The 25,363-nt window shown below is 41.2% G+C and overlaps 1 protein-coding gene across 3 annotated transcripts; it reads right to left on the bottom strand.

Annotated features, from left to right (window-relative positions):
* Positions 1-510: 510 nt before the first annotated feature.
* Positions 511-24,718, bottom strand: SEC23B (SEC23 homolog B, COPII coat complex component). 3 transcript variants are annotated; one of them, XM_083448669.1, is made up of 20 exons: positions 24,613-24,718; positions 22,383-22,618; positions 20,774-20,831; positions 19,920-20,006; positions 19,519-19,755; positions 19,312-19,397; positions 18,360-18,504; positions 17,484-17,642; positions 16,497-16,612; positions 16,009-16,132; positions 15,522-15,602; positions 12,359-12,448; positions 11,744-11,850; positions 11,420-11,573; positions 10,177-10,254; positions 9,782-9,943; positions 8,388-8,474; positions 6,095-6,250; positions 2,941-3,006; positions 511-1,743 (listed from the first exon to the last, which is right to left on the bottom strand). In XM_083448669.1, the coding sequence occupies exons 2-20, from the start codon at positions 22,601-22,603 to the stop codon at positions 1,654-1,656; spliced, it is 2,304 nt and encodes a 767-aa protein (XP_083304795.1). In that variant the 5' UTR covers positions 22,604-22,618; positions 24,613-24,718; the 3' UTR covers positions 511-1,653. The 3 variants fall into 3 exon arrangements, with proteins under 3 accessions (XP_083304795.1, XP_083304796.1, XP_083304797.1); XM_083448670.1 differs by having other exon boundaries at positions 24,599-24,708; XM_083448671.1 differs by lacking the exon at positions 24,613-24,718 and adding an exon at positions 24,323-24,470.
* Between the last annotated feature and the right edge of the window lie 645 nt (positions 24,719-25,363).

The raw sequence follows: 25,363 nt of genomic DNA, 5'->3' as shown, positions 1-25,363 counted from the left end.
CACCCTCCCCCTCAAAAAGGGAAAGCAAGCAAGCGCTGCACACTTTCCATAGATCACTGAATTACAGATTGCTATTGGCTTTTCTAGTGGAGATATTGTAGATGGATGTGAAGCACCATTTTAAAATAGGAGGTGCAGCTTCCATTCTGGTAATGAACAGGCAAGTGCATACTTGAATAACAAAAACTACAATAGCAAAAATGCATATTCATCTTCCTGTTTGTGTTCTGTCCTGCATTACACATTCAACCCAAAATATAGCAAGAAAAGCTCAATGGCATTTTTTTCTTCTATCCTGTGAAAACAGAAAAATAGCACAGTCAGATGCCGCCTGTAAATTTACTGCTATTTTTGGCACATAATACTCACATTCTTTATCTTCCTGTTCATACAACTAAGCTTTCTTAGCTCCCCATGGAAAACTCTGTGCCTTATTATAGTTGATTCAGATATATCACGTAACTAAATATGCTGAACACACAAATAAAAATGACACCTTACAGAAAGAAATAAGCAATTTATCAGGGATTTAATAGATTTAGTATTATTACTGTGGTTCACAATAGAAAAAGGTTAAAAATATCAGGAGCTGTCACATTGTCTCAAGAAATACTAAGTTGACTCACACTGAAAGATCAAGAGAATAAGAAGGCTGAACAGCTAAATGTTCATAATGAAACAACTCTTCCTCTTTTCTCCCTCACCAGCCACCAGCTAACATCATCAGCCTCTCAAGCCAGGGCTTCAGTAGCACCTCAGCCCACTCCACCAGTTAGAAAAGGTAAAGACTACATCCACAACTATAGAATGGCATAGGTGAATTCCCTTTGATTCTGGGGGCACAGCTCAGGGATTGTTCACATGAGTCAATGCCTGACATCCTTCGTGGCACGATCACAAGGCTTGAGGGCTGTTGCCAGTTCTAGTAGGCAGTTTCAAACTAGATGGATTAATGATTTCTCAACTCTAAAGCAGCTCCAGGTAGCCCTTCCTTCCCCTTCTAGCCTCCTAATTCACTGCACCTACTTAATTGTAGGCAATACTCTTGTGGGTAAGATATATTTTCAAAGGTAAAGTAAGAACAGGGGCTTTCCCCCAGAAGCTATTGGCCCCTTATACAGTATCCAGAGTATGTGCCCAGATTTGAAATTTACAGCTACACTAAACAGCTCATAAAAGCAGAAAAAAATCTTAATACCAATTTGGCAATGTTGGGTGTTTCTTAAGTAAAACTGTTTAGAACTTCTATTCAGTTCCTTTTAACATGCTCATGCCAAAGTTTAACTGCATTTATGCAATTAAGAAGTTAGCTAGTGACAGTGCCAAGCATCAATACCTTCCTCAGTTATTGTTATTACTATTGTTAAGTACAAGTAAAAAAAGGTGAGTTATAGGAGACAACAGGTGAGATAATTCATCATTTTGTAATAATGACATGAAGGAAAAGGTAGAATTGGCAGAACACAAACAAATGGAATACAAATAAGTTAACTCTAAAATAAAAAACTCCCTCACATCTTTGTTATGTAGAATCAATAAGAAAAATCAATTGAAGAGAGGGGTAGGAATGTTATCAGTTTCTTGGCAGGTTGAAATCAGTAGCATGATTCACTTAGTTCAATGATTTTTTGAGATTTCTTCAGCAGGTCAAAATTATGATGCACTTGAAACAGCCAGTTTCTTCAGATGATCCATGAATACCTGCAGACTAACATCATCTGTTAGGATTGGAGCACCAGATTCCTGGAAGAAGAAGAAGAAGAAGATACATTTTAACACCAAAACCAAAGCTAATGTAACCAGTCGGGGCAAGGGTGGTGGTAACTGGACAGATTAAGTGCAATTAACCATAGAATGCAAAGCTATCTAATTTAGCTCTACTAATCTATGCTACAATTTTTATTCTAATTTCTCACAGGCCTTATACTAGACAGACTTAACTAAACTTTTCTGGAAGGTTAGCTATGTTTACTGTTTTGCTACAACACAGACTAAATTTTGCAGCAACTTAAAGACTACATTAATTACGGCATAAGCTTTTGTCAACTAGAATCCACTGCAGATGTATTCAATATAATTCTGTTGCAGGTATATACACACAGATGGAATGGATGGTATAAATGCACCAGGATGGATAAAAATCAATGATTTTTTTTAAAAAATGTAAATCTGATTTTTAAAATTTAAATTGAATTTTTTAAAAAAACTAAAAATGATTTTTTAAAAAAATTAAATCAGATTTTTAAAAATAAAATGTTTTTGGAGGAAAAATCTTTCTAAAGATAGTTTTCTATTTAGGTTACATTATAGTCCAAAGGATGGGAGACGCGGGTGGCACTGTGGGTTAAACCACAGAGCCTAGGATTTGCTGATCAGAAAGTCGGCGGTTTGAATCCCCGCGACGGGGTGAGCTTTAGTCCTAAGAAAGCCAATTGGTATCCCTATATACTATCATCATCTACAATTCTGAAAGGGTCCACTTCTGGCCTTAATACTTACACACTGATACTAAGCATTTTTACTTGGAAGTGCTAACAAATTCAACAGAACTAACTGTAGATCTACTCGACTCCAACCCCATTAGCCCCAATAGTATGTCCAATAGCCAATGATGATTTAAGCTGGAGTCAGTTATCATCTAGAGGACCACTGGTTCCTCATGACTGATGTACACTATATTTGATTCCTGCCCCCTCAAAACATGGCAGAATATCCTAGTTCCAATTTGTGCATTTTTATGTCACACTTCTTACAGCATATTGGCTGTCCCACAGCCACTGGAAGACTGGATGAAAGGGGATGAAAACCAAGCCTCCTGAATACCAAAAACAATGCCCACATCCCTACTCCCTAATTCTGATGTAGTAAATTAAACTGTGAATACATATACAGAATAAAAATATACACTTTAAACACAGGAGTAGGTATTTCATTACTTACTTGTCCCCATGCATAGAGATTATTATGAGTCTGCGAAGGATTCACTTTAGACAAGAGAAAACGTGCCTATAAAAGCCAAAATGAGAAAGTTGGTTAGACATAATACAAAATGAAATCTCAAGCTTATCACTATATCCTAAATGTCCACGTGAATTTGTCAAGTGATTGCATGTACAGTGGTACCTCTGGTTACGTGCTTAATTCATTCCGGAGGTCCGTTCTTGACCTGAAACTGTTCTTAACCTGAAGCACCACTTTAGCTAATGGGGCCTCCCGCTGCTGCCGTGCCCCGCAATTTGTGTTCTCATCCTGAAGCAAAGTTCTTAACCCGAGGTACTATTTCTGGGTTAGCGGAGTCTGTAACCTGAAGCATATGTAACCCAAGGTACCACTGTATACTGCTCTTCTCAGCTCAAGATAAATAAAAAACAGGGAACTTTCACAGAAGAGGAACTTGGAAGGAAGGAAGAATTCTGCCACTACAAAAAACTAGTCTGCTGATTTTAATACTTCAAATGGTTACTGGCATATTTCAAGTCAATGATTAGAAAGAAGTAATACACATTTGTTTGGGCGATGACATCTCTCAAGTATGAAATCAGAGTTAAAATGATACATGCCTTCAACTGTAGATGACTGTAATGTGCTCAAGATGTTTGGGCGTTTCTCTTAGCTCAAAAGGCAGCAGTCTGCTTACTGAAGAAGCAAGCTAATGGCTGCCTTTCGAGCTAAGAGAAACTCCCAAGCATCTTGAGCACATTACAAAGCAGCACACCAAGCCAGCCCAGCTGTTTACTCTGAGATTCCCTGTTGCAGTGGGCAGGATACAACTTACTGATGAGCTTGTGTTTTTGGATCGTCCAATAAATATTTCTGTTGGTTGGTTGGTTGGTTGGTTGGTTGATTGATTGATTGTGTGCTACCTTGAGGGCTCTGCACACCCATGTTTGGACAGAAACCTTAAAATAAATTATATCCCAATGAAAAATGTAGAAGTTCACAGGATAAGAACTTGAGAGAATACTTGTTATTTTATTTAACCTCAACACTGGATAGCTCAGTCAGGTAGGACATGAGACTCTTGATCTCAGGGTTGTGGATTCGAGTCCCACATTGGGCAAAGATTCCTGCACTGCATATTTGGCATATGAGATTACATTATGAGGCATCCTGCCTTTGTTGGTTGAAGGAATGGATGACCTTAGAGAATTCCCATATTTTAGACTTAGAAGGTCATAAATAATATTTTTGGCTGGCACCCTTATTTATGGTACTAAAAGGTGAAAGTTCATAAAGGATTTACAAACCATATAATTATGAAAAATTTGTATAGAGTATGGGATAAAATTTATTAGAGGTAAGAACACCATTATGGCTCTCACTTCTGGAAGCTATAGCGGTAAAGAAAAAGAATATGGTAGAAGTGTGGACAACTTATAGAAATTTATTAAAACAAGAGCGAGGAGAGCATAAATTAAAGTAATTAAAAAAATTATCTGGGAAATTAACAACACGGTTACAATATCATCATCTGAATAAAGTATTTTTAAAAGATTGGAGTGTAATGTAAAAGTGTTGTCTAAAATGTATAAAACATTGGAATGGGAGACAAAGGATGAGCAAAATCCTCAATGATACACTGGGCACAGATATTGGTCATAGATATGGAAACATGGGAACGATTGTGGAATTTGGATATAAAATTTGCAGCATGTCATGGTTTAAGAGGAAAATTATATGAAAATTATATATCGTTGATATCTAATACCAAGTAAACTGGCAAAAATGTATAAATTTAAATCAAACAAATGTTGGAAATGTAAAGAGAAAGACGGTTCTTTTTATCATATGTGGTGGTATTGTAGTAAGGTTAAAGCTTACTGGGGAATGATATAAAGCGAATTGAAAAAGATGTTCAAAATAACTTTTATTAAAAAAAACCCAGAAGCTTTTCTTTTGGGAATTATAGGGACAGAACTACCTAACTTGTATAAAAATTTATTTATGTATGCTACTACAGCAGCAAGAATGTTACTTGCCCAAAAATGCAGAAGTCCCAGTAAAGGAAGAATGGCTACAAAAACTTATGGAATATACAGAAATGGCGAAACTTACCAGAAGAATAAGAAATCAAGATAACAAACTTTTTATAAAAAGAATGGAAATGGTTTATTGAATATTTACAGATAAATTGTAGACAGATAAAAACATTAGCAGGATTACTGTAATAACCTGCAGATTTATAAGAGTATATATTTATAGTAGATAATTAAAAGAGTAAGTTAAATGAATTTGGATACACAGAAGATATTTGGAATGTTAAACTGATTGTAAAACTAATGAAATGTATAAATTTGAAAAGTATGAATAAAAAACTAAAATAATAATAATAAAAAAGATTCCTGCATTGCAGAGGGCTGGACTATATGACCCCCCATGGTCCTTTCAAACTCTATGGTTTTATGTAGGCTCAGAGTGGGGAGGAAAGATAGTAGAATGTAAACATCTGGTACTAAATGAAGATGCAGAGGCTCCATTTAAGCAGTGGGGAATGCATAGTCAATTCCTTATTAAGCTATGAAGCAGACTTGGGCAGGTCTTCAGCTTTGATACAGTCATACCTCATGTTACATCTGCTTCATGTTACGTTCTTTCAGGTCCCGCGGCAACCCGGAAGTACCAGAAAGGGTTACTTCTGGGTTTCGCCGCTCGCGCATGCGCAGAAGCGCAAAATGACACCATGCGCAGAAGCAGCGAATCGCAACCCGCGCGTGCCGGTTAGCTGTATAGGATAGCTGCACTACAGGGTAGCTGTATAGAATCAGTGTTCTAAGGTTCCTGGAGGAATCTTAAAATAATCAACAGAACAGCCTCAGAGAATCAACAGATGAGCAAGTGGTACAAACTGTATCGAAACAGGCAACTCCCAGGAGTTGACATCCTAAGTACAGTACAGTATGACCAGTACAGTAACCTTTAGTGCAAGAAAGAAACATACATTTTATAGCGTTGCTGTGGTATTAATATAGCTGAAGATAAAACAAAATGCTTTCGGACTCTAAATAAAGACTAGGTATCGGGACCTGTTCAAAATCCACTTCTGCATATATTTCTGTTAAATTTCATCACAGACCTTTGTAATGCTCTGCCTTACCTGACTGCTTCCATGCTCCGTGTTAATGTAACGTGGCATTGGGAATCTTGTCTGCAGAATTTCTTGAGCATCATCCAGTGGAGCTTGCAGTAAGTGCTTGAAGTTTTCATATTCAGGCATATCTTGATAGCCAGCTTTACGCCACTGGGCAATAGTCTGAAAGGAAAGAGAATGAGGGATTAATCAAAGTATTTCAACTTTTATTATTAGCTACTGACAGACAAGCCTGTTTTTGCTTCATAATCTATGATTTGTGTTAGTGCAGAATCTTCATCTCACCTTGTTCAGACATAAAGGAGAAGTAAGATGTTTGGAATGGGGCCCTGTGCAGTCCCAGGCCTACATGATTCACATGGGAGCACAATCCAGAAGTGGCATGTCTGAGTTTTGCGATGGGACATGTTGGAGAGTATGGTGGCACCATTCACGTAACAAAAACTACCACAAAGATATCAACATTTTCAAAGGTAGGGGGTCCGTGGCTTGGCTTTTGAAAAACAGGAGGTCCACTTCCGGTGCAGCCGCCATGGTGAACAGTGGATCCCACGATAGTGGATGCCAGCCGTGCAGTTAATTAAGGATAATCTGGGAGTAATTATCCTTGCAAGCCCCACACCAGGGCCGGGGAGGGGGGGGGGAGCTTTCACTCGCGGATCATCCAATAACTGCCTCTTGTGCCGATAGATGCAGAGTGCATAGCACTGCACGTATTAGAAACTCCCCAATTCCATGAGCGGAGGCACTTCTGTTTCTATTAAGATGGATCTGAATTTGGACTTAAGAAACAGACGTGTTCTGGATGAAGGAGAAAGATAACTTGCTAAATGAATCAGCCACTAAGTGCCAAGGTTTTGATCTGGAGAGGACTCTCATCGTAACTGGAATGCTATGTAAGTGAAGGGGAGCCTTTGTTCTCTTTTTACATTATATTTACATTATATTTGCTGGGCTATGATTCAACAAGGCTTCACTGAAGAAGAATCAATTAATTACTAATGGAATGAAATTATTAATGGATTATAACTATATATGGAATGCAAGAGGGATTCAACAAGAAATTATAATTTTTTTTACGGAGAACTTGAAAGAATAGACTGTGTGAAATACTGTGATGACTTGTGACTTTGCCTACTAAAGAGGGCTCTAATTCTGATTTATTATGGTTTTGGCAAGACACCAGCTTGTTAGAAGGTTGGAAAGGTTCAAAGGAGACAATGCTGGAAGTAAGCCAGGAGTCACGGCTGGACACTGGAGTGCTTTTTGTTTTGTAGAGGCAAAATGGAGAAACTGTGACGTAATAAGAAATAAGTCCTCAAAGGAGGGGCAATGGTGAAGAGGACTGATTACAACACAAAGGAAAAGAAGAATGTAAACAAATATTTCACACACAAAAATACAAGATATAAATTCCCTCTGCAACTTAATGGATATGGATTTGTTAAATACAAGCAAAAGTCATCACACCAGTGGCTGCTAAAACAACGGATTAAGATCGGAATTGTGGCATTTGGACAAATTAAGAGAATTGGAGCAGGACCAAGGAATAACATCAGCTCCTGATAGCTGGAACACGGGAAGTCATCCAAAAACATTGAATTCAGGACTGATTAATTGGCTCTTTTGATTGTATTATGATTTGGTATGATTTGGTATTGTATTAATGTGGCCTCTATTGGACTGTTATTAATGAAAAAGTAATTATTATTATTTTTTTAAAAAACACACACGAAAAACAGGAGGTCCACAGTACTTGGCTAACCACTGCTATAGAAGATATTTCCTTTTCATAAAGGTCTGCTTTAACTGTGGTTTGGCATTATGCCTAAAGCCAAGAACATTGATTAAACACACACCCCACTCACCAAATTATAAAGGCACAAGGCAAGAGCATCTGGGAAAACAAACAAGAATATGGATCCCAGAATAATTATCCAATACAGTCGTACCTTGGAAATCAAACAGAATCCATTCTGGAAGTCCATTCAACTTCCAAAACATTCAGAAACCAAAGTGTGGCTTCTGATTGGCTGCAGGAAGATCCTGCAGCCAATCAGAAGCTGCAGAAGCCCAGTTGGACGTTCGGCTTCCAAAAATAGTTCGCAAACCACAACAGTCACTTCCGGGTTTGCAGCATTCAGGAGCCAAAACGTTTGAGAACTAAGCCGTTCAAAAACCAAGGTATGACTGTACATAAAAGATAATAAAATAGACAATATATTTTCAGGAGCTTGTTAAACTTTTTAGCACCTCACAGGAAGCATTCAGTTTCAACAAAAGGTTATCAGTACATTACCTCACCAAGGTAGATAACGATCTGGAAAAAAGAATCCATCAGGAGGATCCTGTCGGCAAGAATGCTGCTGCTATCCAAAAGTACAGGCTAGAAGCAGAAGAAAAGGAAAAAAATAATCACATTAATTTTATTACAAAAGTGAAGTGGAATATAGCTTTTGTAAAACCTCAACTTTCAAACAACAAAACTAAACAGAAAATAGGCAGATTCTCAAACAACTCATCTCCACCCAAAGAGGAAATCAAATACATATTTTTTAACATAGCATCTTTTACTTCTACCAAATATTAATAGCTACCATATTTTTCGCTCCATAAGACGCACCTGACCATAATACGCACCTAGTTTTGAGAGGGGGAATGCAAGAAAAAAATATTTTTTAAAGGGAGTGCTGAGCACAGCCTGTATGCGTCCCAGGCTCTGCTCAGCGCTCCCTTTCACGAGCCGCATGGAGCGTGTGTGCGGCATTTGCGGGCTTTTCCCCGAGTCCCTTCTCCCTCCTTGGGGAAAAGCCCCCAAGAGCCACACACACGCTGCACACGGCTCTTTAAAGGGAGCGCTAAGCAGAGCCTCCCACCTTCATTCACTCCATAAGACGCACGAACATTTCCCCTTACTTTTTAGGAGGGAAAAAGTGCGTCTTATGGAGCGAAAAATACGGCACTTCTCAATATTATGCTGGTATCTTCAACTCAAATCAAGATATATAACTTCAGCACACTTATCAACTGTTAGTAGATAGCAAAACCTCTGGACCCCACTATTAGTAAAGGGTAAAGGGACCCCTGACCATTAGGTCCAGTCGTGACCGACTCTGGGGTTGCGGCGCTCATCTCGGTTTATTGCCCGAGGGAGCCGGCATACAGCTTCCGGGTCATGTGGCCAGCATGACTAAGCCGCTTCTGGCGAACCAGAGCAGCGCACGGAAACGCCGTTTACCTTCCCGCCAGAGCGGTACCTATTGATCTACTTGCACTTTGAGGTGCTTTCAAACTGCTAGGTTAGCAGGAGCAGGGGAGCTCACCCCATCGCGGGGATTCGAACCACCGACCTTCTGATTGGCAAGTCCTAGGCTCTGTGGTTTAACCCACAGCGCCACCCGCGTCCCGGACCCCACTATTTGAGGGGCGCAAATTCCTCACCCTGTCTTTTAAATACTGTAACACAGATTTCATTTCATTAGGGTTTTTTTATTCTTCAGTAACTAAGAACAGAGAACAAATATTTTAGATCTTCTAACAATTTGGGATGCACATTTTCACCAAAATATACGCACAGTAAGATTCTAAAAACAAACATTTTGATATTTTGGGGTCTTTACTCCTAGCTTAACATGTGTCCCAAAATATACAGCTATATCTACTACAACTTTGGTTTGAACAAAAGCAAATCACCTCAGGTGGTCCATGGAATGAATAAGAATAGAGTATAGGCTGGATCATGATGAGAGACTGAGTCAGATCCTGTCTGGCAAAGTTATGGCGGTAATAGGAAGATTCATCTGGGCTGTTATTGAACACTTGAAGAAATGGAGATCGCCGCAAATGGAACATGAACTACATGGGATACAGAAAATGGTAGAGATTTTCAGTAGAATACCAATCAAAACTACTACCACAACATTTCCTCCTCTTTGTTTGCATTCAACTCTCTGAATTAAGTCAGTGAATGTCACACAAACACAGAACGCATCATTGTTTTAAGAATTTGTTTAATCATCATAAGAGCCTTGGAACCCCACTGTTATCTCCTATCAATTTTTTTAAAGTTCCAAAAAATATCCTCTTACCTGGGGATACAAAGAGAATGAATCAGACAATCTGAAAGAATTTGGATCATCTTTGTTGTATTGGCCAAACTTCTGACACTGTTGGAGATATATAGTAATAAAACCTTAAATGTTTTAAACAGTATAATGTAACATAACATAACAAGAAAAGGAATAGATTACATCATATTACCAAGAAATTTGAAAAAACATGTTTATGCTTTTTCACATAATAGAATAAAATTTGTCACAGATGGATTTACTAAAGCAGTTTAGTTTAAAATTACTAATGGAGAATCTGATCCTTAGATAATCGAGTGTTTATATCACATCAACTGCATAACACCAGGAGTGGGAAACCTGTGGCCCTCCAGATGTTGCTGGATTATACCTCTCCTCACCCCCAACCATTGACCAGGATGGCTGGGGCTGGTGATAGCTAGAATCCAATAACATCTGGAGGGCCACAGGTTCCCCAACCATGCTCTTCTGCACACTCCTGGAAACTGTCACTCATTCTACAATAACAAAACACACAAGCTCAATTTAGACACCTGAGAACTTTACTTAGTGGCCTGGCTTTGAACTACCATCTCAGCTAGCAAGGCAAGATATGAACAAGCATTTTGCCTGTACTCAGTGCCCCTTTGCTCTTCCCTTTGTGAGAGCCACAATTAAGTCAAGAAATCTCCAGTTAACCACACTTTCTTGTTTCCTTTGAATCAAAAAACTATAGTTCCTAGTTTTGGACAAGCCGGGATGTTAAACAATGGTTTGAAGCTTGTTAAGATCAGAAGTTGGGGGAACTTGGGTTAATTTAAATTATTATTAGTTCATATAAGCCAAGACCATACCATGGTTTAAATTCCTGGCTTGTTCATTGATCAAAGTTTACTTTACACGTACCGATTTATCACTGAGTTCAGATGTAATAGGAAATGCTGAATAGTTTAAAGGGGAAGGCCATTTATTTTGCTCTCTTTGTGGCCATGCCAGAGGAAAAGAGGTGAGGGGAGTATGCAAGCCTCTGAGTTGTGTAGGCTTGTTCTTGTAATGTTAAAATAGAGTTCAGAATTGTTTGAACTAGCCCAATGTTTTGGATTTAGCCAATGGATTTGGAATGGATTATTCAAATTTTGTTTCATACCAGCTGGGCTTTAAAAAAACCCCACAATCTGAAACATTCCCACCAGAATGCAGTCCAGTCAGCTTAAACAATAATTGAGTCCTAAGATTACACAGGCTTACAATTAATTATACTCACAAGTCTGATTAGCTGCCTATCCAGCCATCGTAGGACATCAGGCCCTTCCTCTGATTCAGCTCTATAGACACCGAGTCGAGCCATCAGGACAGCAGCTGCTTCTTGGTCAAATGCAGCTTCTATGTGCTGCAGCTGACTCTGTGCATCTGCCCAACTAATAACAGCAACAATTGGTACACTTAGATTTTTGAAGATTAAAGGACACACCGAACTCCCTCCCAAATTCCTGAAAAAGCATGCACACCCTGTATGAAGCAGCAACGCAATCTAAACAATATAAACATGAAGCCAATACCCAGCCAAACATCACCAAGTTGTTCTCACTTTCTAGCAACTGTAGTCACACGAATGCGCCTCTGTGTGCTGGAATGCTGATAATGTGTAACAAACTGGACAGCCCCTCTGCCACCCTGAGGTATTGGTGCATTGTGCTGAAAACCAGACAAACAGAAGTTTCCTTTAGGATATTTTAAGGGCAGGTTGAAAATATCATACAGTTACAAAATGAAAACAAAATAAAAGCAGTATGGCATACTCAAAATCAACAGTTTCTTGGAGCCACCAAAAAACAACAACACTGTTGTGCAGTGCCAAACTAATGAGAAATAGACTGCCAGTGTGATCTTATGAATGTTTATTCAGAAGTAAGACTCACTGAGCTCAATGAAACTCACTTCTAATAAGTGTTTAGGATTGCAGCTTAATCAAGTCTAATTAAGTACATTATGAGAAATAGTTAGAACAGGGTGGTGGCAACCCCCATGCAAAGAAAATAAGGATGCAGCTTGGAATCATACCTTCTTAAACTTGAAGCATTGCTCAAAAAAGAGCAGCTATAATTTCTGGATGAATAATTTGCTTGACTTGAGTAGCACAGTAAAAAATGTTTCATAATGCACATACAACGTTAAAGGCAAATAAACAAATAGGTGGGCTCACCTGGTTTACTACTTCAAAATAAATGGCAAGAGTTGTGGTGGGGTCAAGGCTACAAATCTTCCACTGGCTTGTGCCACCAATCCCAAGTTCCTATAAGAGAATCCAAAATATTCAGATCTACTCTGAAACCTGAAACATCTGTTTACATTATGGCTACAAATATGAACCATAGCTCATCTTTGTTCTTGCAGATTCATATGCCAGTTTAACCCCAATGAATTCAGTAGAGCTTGCTTATGAGTAGACATCCATTTGCTTGGACTGCTTACCGACAAACACCCCCCCCCCAATCATTCTCACATAGTACCAACTTCCCATTTCAGCATAAGACAGCCTGCTAAATCTTCTTCTCCCCACTTACAGAAGGCTCCCCCCAAAGCCCTCCAGCTGAGGGAGCCCCAATGCTTCTCTGGCTTGTGTGTTTGCCTCCTCGCAAGCAGGAGGGGTGGCCAATCTCTTTCCTCCCAGTAGATCATTCAGGAGGAAAGAGACCTGCTGCCCATCCCACTTGCTTGTGTGGAGCCAAACAAGCAGCCAGCCAGGCAGATGTGAGAGACTCCCTCTGCCTGGCTGACTGCATGTTGCTGAGCATGCCCCACAGCCCTCCTGTTGACACATGAGCCAGAGGGATGTGGCGCTTCTGTGTGCTTCTCAGTCAATGGGCAAGCCACCTTATCCGTGCCTTGTGGAGCTGGGCCGCCTGAGGCTGCTGATGAGCGCTGGGCCCGGCAGCAGCATTAAGGAGACTCTGCACTGCCTAGCTGACTTCACTGGGAGGGGAGGGCTCTGTCTTCCCTCCTGGGTGCACGGAGCCTGCCAGGCTCCCTCTGAGAGGCTTCCTCTACCTTGCACAGGCGGGCTACCTCTTTCTGCAGGGAGAAAGTGGTAGTCTGCCCGACTCCTGTGCCAAGGTGGTGGCAGATGAGGCAAGCACGCTAAACCGCTGCTGCCCTGGCAAGGGGGCAGGGGTGTGTGTGTCTAACAGAACCCCCACCCTATCTCTGGCTTGCGACGGAGGTGAGTTGGGGGCACCTTTAAACTTCTCTGTTGAGGGGCGCACACCCACACCTCTCAACAGAGAAGTCTAAGGGAGTCCCAGCCCCATCTCCACCTTGCAAGGAGAAGGCTGTCCCTTAGAATGAGTGAGTGAGTGAGTGAATGAATGTGAGTGAGTGAATTATTTGTGTCAGCCATTGGCCATAGTAATATAACATCAATACGATATACAAAGAATAGAAATAAAAAGTCAATTATATAAAATACATTTTAGGGTTTTGAATCAATAGTCAAATAGTGGATCTTATTCCAATTGCCCCAGCTAAAAACCTTGAAAGCTGACAAATTGTGGCACTGCATTCAACAGTCTCCATTTCCTGCCTGACCTCCGAAAGCAGCAGTGCGAAACTGGGTAAGATCAGTCAGCGGCTCCCATCAAACAGGTAGGTGGACGTGATGTCAGGTGACCTGTTTTGCCTAGAGGGGCCTTCAGAAGCCCGTTTCAAAGCACTAGCTTGCCCAGTACTTTGAAAAGAACTTCTCAAGATCCAATAATCAACTGATTATAAGTGCCTGAATGTCCTCATTGGCTGAGACAGGCCATCTACCTGCTCCACACCTGACTTCATATATGATGTCAGATGTAGGACTGGTGGGTATGGCTTGGCTGAAATGAACCTGTGGGTCAAATGGGAAGACCTGCAGGCCGGAGGCTCTCCATCCCTGTCCTAAAGAATAAGATAAATTATACTGGGTAACAAATGCAGAGTATTGGCAACAAACACACAATGTAGTATTAAAACACCACATGAAGGAAAGTGCAAAAAAAAAAAAAAAAAAAAAAAAAAACCCTGATAAAGAAATCAGCCAACTCTTTTCAATGAACTTATGCAAAAAAAAAGTCAACACACCTAATTTTATAAGGGAACTCAGCTCTCAAATCTGAGGCAACATAAACATACTTTTCCCTTCTGGAAAAGAGGAACACACACACACACACACACACACAGCGCATTCCTGGGAAAAAAGCAAAAGTAGGTATCATCCACATGCACCTAGGACCCTCGTACCTACGGGACCGCCTCTCCCGGTATGCGCCATGGAGGACCTTAAGGTCGATAAAAAGCAACACCCTAGAGGTCCTGGGCCCTAAGGAAGTCAGATTAGCCTCAACCAGAGCCAGGGCCTTTTCAACACTGGCTCCGGCCTGGTGGAATGCTCTGTCTCATGAGACCAGGGCCCTGCAGGATCTGATTTCTTTCCACAGGGCCTGTAAGACAGAGTTGTTCCGCCTGGCCTTTGGCTTGGAATTTGATTCCCTCCCCCTCTTTCTTTTTTCCTTTCTTCCTCCTGTGATGAGGCTGCATTTTAATGTTTTAATGTTGTATTTTAATCTTGTTTTTTAAGTTGCATTTCAATCAACTTGTTTTTATTATTGGTTGTTAGCCACCCTGAGCTTGGTCTTGGCTGGGGAGGGCAGGGTATAATTAATTTATTATTATTATTATTATTATTATTATTATTATTATTATTATTATTCCACCTGAAGCAAAAATCCAAGGTGTAATGTGGCAGGCTGCAGTTTTGGGGGGGAGGTTCTCCCACCCCCAGAATTGGATGCCAAGAACCTGCTTAGCAGCTGAACATCCTATATCCTTTCAATGAAAGCCTTCTTCATATGGCACAAGATCAAACCACATGGCAGACCTGATTTCAACTCTGCTACTCACAGCAACAAAAAGGCGGACACCTCCCCAACTCTCTATATCATTTTCTGTTGTACCTATAAGATAGCTACTCACTAGAAACTGAGCTGCTAATCTCCACAAGACTATTTAAGCAATACAGTGGTACCTCAGGTTACATACGCTTCAGGTTACATACGCTTCAGGTTACAGACTCCACTAACCCAGAAATAGTGCTTCAGGTTAAGAACTTTGCTTCAGGATGAGAACAGAAATCGTGCTCCAGCGGCACGGCGGCAGCAGGAGGCCCCATTAGCTAAAGTGGTGCTTCAGGTTAAGAACAGTTTCAGGTTAAGAACGGACCTCCGGAACGAATTAAGTACTTAACCCGAGGTACCACTGTATTTTATGTATGATAGCATTTGTGCCATTGACATGTCATCTAAATAACTTAAACAAACAGTAACCATACACACACTTACATTTTCAGAAACGCATGGCCCTTTTGCGTTTAGGGATACACATGGTCCAATTGCTCCACCAATCTTTAGCTCCCTAGAGGTCTAAAGTGAAAAGAAGGTTGAAGTAATCCTAAAGTAATAACAATTGTCCCCTGGGTCCCTTGAAGTCCCCTTAGCAACCACCCTAACCACAGCCTGATAAATCCTCCCCACAACACTCCTTGTTTTCAAATTGTGAATTCTGCAAAGTACGGAAAGAGAAAGTGGAATTTTGAGAAAAAAATTGAATAAAACAAGACAATGTCAAGATATAGAGAACCTCTCTGTTAAGTAGGGCCATTACCCACTATTATGTGAAAATGTTGTACACCACCCCACTGTGAATAAGGGATCTTGAGTGAAGTTGGCAACTATATTATCAATTCCTCCAAAGTTAGGAGAGTGTAGCAGTAATACCTAACAAACTGCCCTGCAACTTCAAAATACAGCTGGTGTCTGCCACACTCACCTTCACTTCTAAAGAGGCCCCAAAAGCCATTTGGAATGCTCCACTGGGATCTTTGTTAAACACTCTCTGGAAAGTCTGCTTGAAAAGAGAGGTGTTGAAGGAGTCACCCATCGCCATATGACCCCTGAGAAAAGAAGGTGTTACAATGAAATGCTGCTGCTGGGTTACAAAACCTAAACCAGCCATCCTTCTCACTCTCCCACTGAATTCAAACTCTTAAGTATATAGGTGTGTGGCCTTAGTTACAGTTGAGTGTAATACTATAGTATGCAAAAGAAGAGGAACCCAGAAATTGGATTTATATACATGATAATGACTGAAGTAAATAACTGCAATTATTTCCGTTCTCCCACTCAAAAAACCCTAGACTGAAAACCTGTCCCTCCTAGTCATCTAAAGAAACTGTGGACCAATCCAGAAATTTATCCCTTCTCTATGATGTGAAAACAGAGAAAGGCACACCCTCCCGTTGAGGACTGAGAACATACCCAGTAAGATTTGCACAACATTTCATCTCCAGAAGTCCAGTCTGATCAAGAGCACAGGCGTAAATATCAATGCAGTGCCCATTGGTAGCTGCGCGATTAGCCAATGTCTCATAGTGCTAAGAAAACATAACAAACATTTTGAAGATATATTTTATTACCAATATGATTAAATATTATAATCCTAGAGCAACATGATGTCCTCCAGCTGTGTTGGACCACAACTCCCATCGGGAATTTGATGGAATATGTAGTCCAACAAAAAGTTGTCCAAATTCAACAGGTAAACAATAGCATAGGAAACTATGGGATTCAGAGTGCCAAACCCATTAAACCACGGGTGTCAAACTGATATGTAACAACTACTGAGTTCCAAAGCTTTACATGAATATGAGCATGCATATGTTAGTACATAGATTCATGGAGTTGGAAGGTACCCCTGCAATGCAGGAATCTAGTCCAACCCCTGCAATGCAGGAATATGCAGCTGTCCCTTATGGAGATCAAACCTGCAACACCACACTCTAACCAAGTGAGCTGCATGTGGCATAGCAAACCTGGAGGTCAGTTACCCCTAATTACTTTTGTCTGGGTATAACTGATTACCCGCAAGTACAAAAATTTGTGAAACAACCATTGAGGCAGGACTGAAAACTACAGTCTTAGCAAAAACAACTAGGGGGAAGAGAAAGCAGCAAAAATCATGGTCTAAAAAGGAGCAGCTGGTACAACAGACATATGAAAATTTTTCATCCAGGAACTTTATTAGAGATTTTAGCCACTTCAGCTTGCATTAAAAAACGATTTAGAAGATTATTCAAGAAGCAGCATGCACCTGACTGTTAGAACCCAAGGTGAACATTTCCATTCTGTTCAGAATGTTCATTCCATTCCATTCAGAAAAGTTCCTGAAACTACATATTTTGCTGGAAAGCCAGAATCTAGCAGAACCTAACAGAGAGAGAGTTTAAAGCAGAGACCAACTCTTACCTTCATAGCTTTTTTCATAAACCTGGCATTGTCTTTCTCTATATCATGCCAGGAACGGATGGGAGTTTTCAGCTCATCTCCTACCACCATGCCTGGCCCTTGAGTTGGTGGACCTCCTGTAAACAACATTATTCTGGCCCCAGTATTCGGAAATGTTCCCTTGGAGATGGGAAGAGAAGAAAATACACATGAAATATCAGCAGGCAATGTAGTCCGCAAAGGCAGTACAGTATACATCAACCACACTGGGGATTTTAGTTATTTTATTAAGAAAAAAAGAAATCCATTGAGCCTGACATTTTCATTAGGAAGAATAAGGACTGCTCATGCTCTTTTATCACTTTTCCAGCCTTATATTAAAATGGTGGAGAAGGTATCGCATACAGAAAGGATGCACTTTCAACACATCATTGTCAGATAGCAATCGCAAGTTATTACTTTTCATATATCACTATAAGCAATTCTAAAATATCTCATTTCCAAAGCAGTACAGTGGTGCCCCGCAAGACGAATGCCTCCGAAGACGAAAAACTCGCAAGACGAAAGGGTTTTTCGTTTTCTGAGCTGCTTCGCAAGATGGATTTCCCTATGGGCTTGCTTCGCAAGACAAAACGTCTTGCGCCTTTTTTTTTTTAAACCGCCAATGCATTCCTATGGGAAACCGTCAATACACATTGGTGCTTCGCAAGACGAAAAAACTCGTAGAACGAAAAAACTCGCAGAACGAATTAATTTCATCTTGCGGGGCACCACTGTATTGAAGGAACACCATACAGCATTTTTTAAAAATTTAGGCACGTTCAACAATATAAGTTTCAGATACTGAATGCAGTAAATAATTTTCACTTCCTTCCTCCACTAGCATAACAAAGATACCTCCAGTAATCCAACAGCAATCGACAAAGCTACTCCAGTGGATCGCAGGGGTCGCTTTCCCTGAGTTACTGGCCATGGGTCCCTTTGCAGTTGCCCTAGGAGATCTGTCAGGTTCATGTCAATTTTGTGAACGGGCTGCAAAAATCTACAGAAGTTCAGAATAAAAGTACACTGTGTTTTATTTTACAGAGAACAAACTTGATGTGTAAAGTTCTCAGGCTACTTGCATTCCTATCTTACTACTCAAATATCAGTAAATACTAGCAGAAGCAAGCTGGGCACTACAGGATACAAACTGTGCATATCAACCCAGACAGAACATACAAGATCACTTTTACACCCACACCTGCTCTAGCCTATGAAAGCTCATGCGTATCTGTTTGCTGGAGGACCCCAAGGGGATCAGCATGAGAACACAACAGCATATAAAAATTCACATAATTTAGGGGGGGGGGGGAGAGACACATCCAACTGCACCACAATATATGAATCAGGTATCATTTTCAAATGAATCCATATGCCCTCAAAGTGTTAAATTATTGATCCTACTTTAATATAACATTTCATATGGTGATTTCCCATCTTTTCAAACTGAAGGTGCAAATTGGATAAAATTGCTAAAAGCTATTTTGACCATAGCTTTGCCCATCATAGCTCAATCAGTGGAGCATAAGACTCTCAATCTCAGGGTTGGGAGTTTGAGCCCCACATTGGGCATTGCAGGGGACTGGACTAGATGACCCTCATAGACCTCCCAACTCTACAATTCTAAGATTCTGTAAATGCCACTTCTCTCCTAAATATATAGGAAAAGCAGCTGCTTCACAATAGCCAAAAATAGACAAATTTGATCCATGCAAAGGAATCTATAGAGACAAGGATCTTTAGAAGTTCCATGCAAGCCAATCAACTACATCCTTTTAAATACAGTTTGCTTTGCAAAACTATATACCTGCTTGAAATAAGAGGCTGCTCCTGAGGCTGGTGAGGTCTTCCTTGTTGAACAGGCGCTGCAGGCCTTGTAAGACCCAACATATCCTGACAATCAAAACACATATCAGAATTGGAGGAACCCAGAAGGCTGCACTTTAAAATAATTTTTGAGGGGCAGACAAGGTTGGGTTAGGGGTTTTTATATAAAAGTTAAAGCAAAGCATACCTGTATTTGTTTTGAAGTTAGATCCTTAGTGCCTCTGAAAACATAACTTTTGGAAATGCCTTCACAGCTCAGTTCATGAACCTGTACCATTCTGCCGAAAGTTATCAACCCCACAAGAGCATCAGGAGGCAGCAAACTCAGAGACATCTGTAGGGACTCCTTCAAAGCTTGCAAGTCCTCCTCTTCCAAACATGTGTCCACCACATAAAGAAAGATCAGGGGTGTCTGAGGACCACGCTTGTGTGGGAGGAAAAACATTTATTTACCACATAGAAGTATATACAATAGAATACTTCCTTTTTTCCTTACAGAAAACCATAGTCTAAACACTTTAAGATTACTGTCAAAGAGATACTAAAGTAAACACAGTGGAGTTTCAAACACAGCATACAAAGGCTTACCTGAACTATATATTCAATTGTGGAAAACTGTGGCATAAGCTCTGCTGGTTGATTCACTTCAGATATCCCTGCATATGCTGGAGGAAACTGGAGAAACACACCAAAGATTAGGACATACATCAAAATATGTCAAAGCTCACTTGTAATGCAACGTATATACAAGCAATTATATTTCAATAAAAAATGAGAATTTAATACACATTCTACAAAAATGACAGCGGCCAATTTGGGATGAATTTCTGATTAAACTGGAAATCAGGCTACAGGATTTGCAAACTAGCTCAAGTGGTTGGTCAAGGTAACTTACAAACTCAATTCAGACATCACACCAAATCATTATTAACACCAAACGTATGTATGGTTTAACAGGACATCTGACTGACATGATTTGGAATGTGTTTGCAAATTATGGTTTGTGCAAACTCCTGGTCTGGCATGATGTATGAATTGACTATTGGAGATCAACGCTTCTTGAGCCCAGTGTGCTGAGCAGCTGGAAAATGAAAGCAGTCAAGCACCTCTAAAACACAGTTTTCCTATTGTAGGTTTAGAAGCTCAAGCTTCAGTTAAGGTTCTAAACTATGATTCTAAACTATGAACCAGAATTTGGTGCTATGTCTGAATTGAGCCACTGTCATCTGACTAATAAAGGCAACATATAATGATGCACCTGGTTCATAAAGACAACCAAATGCATGGCAAATACTGATGACAGCTCAATAACAGAAACTAAAAGTTTTTATGCCGCATTTTTGTCAATGTCACTGGTCAAAGTTGTACATTCGCAGTACACATTAAAAAGGTATACTGATCTGGGCAAATGGGAGAGTTAAGTTAGTGAAGATGTAACCCACCTGGTTTCGCTGAAAGCAGAAGTTACAAGCCCAAAGCTTGGCGCGGTAATCAACTTGACTGTAAAAAAGAAATAAGGTTGTTAAAATCCTTGTGATATATCAAACTTGCGCTTTAAGGGAATATATGTCAGGGTGCTCCATTTCTCTCTCAAATAATTGGTATTAGGTCTTTGATACATAGCCTCAAGGTAAACATATGACACAACGAAACTAATGATATTAAGAGAAAATTCCTACTACTGGCATTACCTCATAAAAGCTAACTTTAATCTCTTCATTTCAGTTGCTAGTAGCCAATAAGAGTACTTTCAATTAGTGCCAATTAGGCAAATGTACATTTTTCCAGCAAGGAGAGCTATTTTGACTGGCAAGTATCAAGGCATCTGTGTGTCCCTTCCTGGAGTGGGACACTTTTTCAGGCTTGCTGTTTGCCCTTTCATTTAACCTGTTAGCCTTTGGACAAGAGTAAGTACTGCCAGACCTGTTTCCTTACATTTGCTTTGTCTTAGAAAATAAATAGTATCCTTGTGACTCCAATGCCATACATACAATCAGTCAGTGTTTAGGTTTTGTGTGTGTGACAGGATTGTGCTTCTGCTTCTCTTGCCTACCATGCATGGAGTCTTTCCCAGTTCTCTCTAGCTAGATTCAGTGTTACTTGTGATCAGGGTTCTCCAATTACATTTAAAGAGAATACCCAGGTTTACTTCACACATAACGCAAAAGCCGGACTTTTTGTGGGGAAGCAATTTGCAAACAAGAAAAGGACAGAGAAAAAACACACTCAGTCCTATAATCCAATTATGAAACCACAGCTAACTGTGTATCTGTATTAGGCTTATTAAATTTATATAAAAAATACTGAGGTTCCAAGCTTACTTTTCAATCTGGAGCTCTAACTACAACACAATGGGCCAAATATCTACCTGGTGCAATTGTGTTGCCTAGGATAGTGTGTCTGGTTTCTAAGTTTTGACACTTCTCATGCATACTGCAGGGCTTACGTGCTTGAATGATTAAGGTTTGCATCGGAAACAGAGGCACCAACTCCTAGGCACAAAGTTGTCTTTGGCCCCCTCAATATTTGTTGGCAGGGGTCTGAGCCCCCAAATATTGGGGAGCGGGAGAGGCTGAGCGTGGAGCAGAATCAGTGTCCACCACTCAGGAGGAGCCACCAGCCACTGAAGCTACAAGGCTCTGGGCTCCAGGCTCAACATCTTCCCGATGATGCACACGCGTTGTGTGTATGATGTCACATGCACGCAATGTGCGCCACACCTGTGACTTCACAGGTGTGCAACGTTGGGCCCCCTCAATACTGGGAGATATACGGTGCCTCTGACCCAAAATCTTATTCTCCCTTCTCTTAATATACTTTGGGTATGCCAACCCAGTTTTAACATTAATGGATCATGATACAATCTTAATGTATCACACAGGCTTGCCGATAGGACATGGAAGAATCTGCTATACTGTATGTTTAAATTACAAAACTCCAATTTAGGGCTTTCTTTACTCTAAGAAAAATGTGCAGTCTTGAGCTTTGCAGAATAAGGTCACTAACAAAATATGGCTCCACTGAAACAATAGATGTTAAGGAAAGTCATACCAAAGTGGATTAAGTACAGTTTTGCAAGTTGGTCTGCTGCATAATACTGGCTCATACTGGACAGGCGGCAGGTCTAATCTTTCTTTCAAAGGAGTCAGTAGACAGGCCAGTGGGACAACCATTCTTGTGGCCTCCAGTCGGCTGGAGGGCCATATGTTCCAGCTGAAACGCACCCCATCACGCTCTTCATTTTGCTGAATAAACTCCAGGTAAGTCGCCATAGAATAGCAATGTTTCTGCAAAGACAGACAACAAATTTGTTCACAACTATTCGGAGCCATAGATCCATAGCAGCAATTTGACAGGTGCTTAAGATTGCAATCTTAATCAGACTCACCTGGAAATAGATCCCATTGAAATCAGCAAGGCTTACTTTTGAGTAATACTTGGTATCAGCTGGTGTCCAAACCAGTAGGGCATACCATTTTAGGGGGGGGTTGAAACTTAATTTTGGCAAATTTCTTCACTGAGGGGTCTTTAAAATATGTTTTTCATAGAACTGTAGAATCTTATAGTTGGAAGGGATATCAAGGGTCATCTAGTCCTACCCCTGCCAATGCAGGAATCTCAGCTAAAGCATCCATGACAGATGGCTGTCCAACCTCTGCTTAAAAATCTCCAAGGAAGGAGAGCCCACCACCTCTTGTAGGAGTCTGTTCCACTGCCAAACAGCTCTTACTCTTATTCCCGAATGTTTAGTCGGAATCTCCTGTCTTGCAACTTGAAGCCATTGGTTCGCGTCCTACCCTCCAGAGCAGAAGAAAACAAGCATGCTCCCTCCTCCATGTGACAGCCCTTAAGATATTTGAAGATGGCTATCATATCTCCTCTCAGTCTCCTGTTTTCCAGACTAAACATACTCAGCTCCTTCAACCATTCCTCATAAGGCTTACTTTCCAGACCCTGGATCATCTTGGTTGCCCTCCTCTGCACACATTCCAGCTTGTCAACATCCTGCTTAAATTGTGGTGCTCAGAATTGGACACAGTATTCCAGGTGTGGTCTGACCAAGGCAGAATAGAGGGGTTCTGTTACTTCCTTTGATCTGGACACTAGACTTCTCTTGATGCAGCCTAGAACAGCATTCACTTTTTTTGCTGCTGCATCACACTGTTGGCTCATGTGAAGCTTGTGGTCCACCAAGACCCCTAGATCCTTTTCACATGAACTGCTAGTAAACCAGATGTCCCCCTAGCCTATATTTATGCATCTGCCTAAGTGGAGAACCTTACATTTGTCCCTACTGAAATTAATTTTGTTAGCTTGTGCCCAGTTCTCCAATCTGATAGGGTCATGTTGAATTCTGATTCTGTCTTCTGCAGTATTAGCTATCCCTCCCAGTTTGGTGTCATCTGCAAATTTGATGAGCATCCCCTCAATTACTTCATTTAATCATTTATAAAGACATTTGAACAACAACGGGCCTAGCGCAGAACTTTTGGGTGTGATGAATTTGAATCTACTGTTATTTTTGTGACTGGACAACATTTAACTTGGTAAGTCTATCTTTGATTAAAAAAACCACAAAGTGCTCAGGAAAAACCACAGAAACTTAATATTACTTTCTGAAAATGTCAGAGAATGTGGAATATATAACTGAAAGAACTTCAGTGTCATTTTTAATAATTTTTATGCAACCTTACACACAGGGGGGTTTTTCAGTTGGAACTCACCAAAGATCAGTTCCGGCCCCTCTCAGGGGGGTGCCATTGCCATTCTAAGAAAACACGGGAGGCATTCACAGCGAGTTCTGGCCTCTTTTCTCCCAGAAAATACTACTGCTTGTACACATTTCGCTTAGCAAGCAAAACCAAATTATAATAATTTAACCAAAATAGCTTTTGAATTCCCAAGTCACGCTACAACTTTCTGGCACCCCTCATTTTTAGAATTTGAAAGCTGGAATATTCAATATACCCTAAATGCACTAGTTCTTTTACCTTTACTAGTTGAGAGAGCAGGTACAGTATGTGTTTTACAAGAGTAAATCATCTTTCTTCCGCACGCAATCTCCCCTGCACGTAGAAAGCTAGCATGTAAAGGAGAAAGCGACAATGGCCTGCTAGTTTTCTAGGCGCGGGGAGAAGGGGCTGCCGCGTCGGAGAGGAGGACACGTAGGCCCCAAATGCCCGGCGCTGCCCGGTCCCTCCCCGCCCCGAGAGCCCAGGGACCCCGCCGCGCCCCCACCCCCAGCCCCCGAAGGGCCAGGCCCTCGCCCCGGCGGCCCCACCTGACAGCGCCAGCCTCGCTTCTGTCCCTTCCGCCGCTTTCAGCCCGTTTTGCGGAACCGCTGAAAGGACACCTCAGCGGCAGGCTGCCCGCAACTAAGATGGCGGAGGCGGAGGCGGCGCACACCAGAGACGTCGCAAGAGCTCTGCTCGGCGCCCCCTTGGAGAGCCACGTCTGAAGTTGAGAAAGCTTTTTAAAAAACAAAAACCCTACCTATAAGAGAAACTGGACTTAGGTGTCCATGCGAGGAGGCAGAGGGGTGTCTTTCTCCAGAAACGAAGCAAAGCTGAGAGCTTGTTCTAAGGTCCTGCTGTTGGACTATTTCTTTCAGGCTTCTCCCCCTTCCTATATCTATGGTCTCGATTCCATTGCCGCTTAGCCATTGGCGGATGCGTCCCCTACGGGGCTTGCGTCATCCTCGCCCGCGACTCCGCCCCTGGGGAACTGCCCGTTTTCAACATGGCAGGCGAGCTTTCCCCTGAGTTGAGTAAGCGGTTGCTAGCGGGGCCATAGACGCAGGAGGGGCGGGGGAAACAGAGTGACCATCCCTTCGATGTGGAGGCTGCTTTTGACTACATTTACCCGCCCCCTGCGTGCTCCGCCTGCTCATAGTCGGGGAAATAGCTGTGCATAGAAAGAGGGAAAAGTGAAAGCCGTGATTTTGGGCGGGGAACCGGCGGCAGATTCTCTCTCCCTCCCCTCACACCCCGCAACCAAAACCGGATGAGGGACTCCGTGCTGAGATAACGGCA

This window comes from Podarcis tiliguerta, assembly GCF_965153285.1.
Source record: "Podarcis tiliguerta genome assembly, chromosome: 7".
In the NCBI taxonomy this organism is placed as follows: domain Eukaryota; kingdom Metazoa; phylum Chordata; class Lepidosauria; order Squamata; family Lacertidae; genus Podarcis; species Podarcis tiliguerta.
This window is presented reverse-complemented; position numbering and strand designations above follow the sequence as displayed.

Bases quoted from the DNA above. Each gene is read 5' to 3' on its own strand.
- SEC23B (XM_083448669.1), bottom strand. From the start codon at position 22,603: ATGGCGACTTACCTGGAGTTTATTCAGCAAAATGAAGAGCGTGATGGG. The intron at 16,133-16,496 runs GTATGTTCTCAG...TTCTTTTCTCAG, and splicing joins TGTTGTGCAAATCTTACTGG to GGGTCATATGGCGATGGGTG. The intron at 12,449-15,521 runs GTAAGTGTGTGT...ATTCTCTTATAG, and splicing joins GGCCATGCGTTTCTGAAAAT to GAACTTGGGATTGGTGGCAC.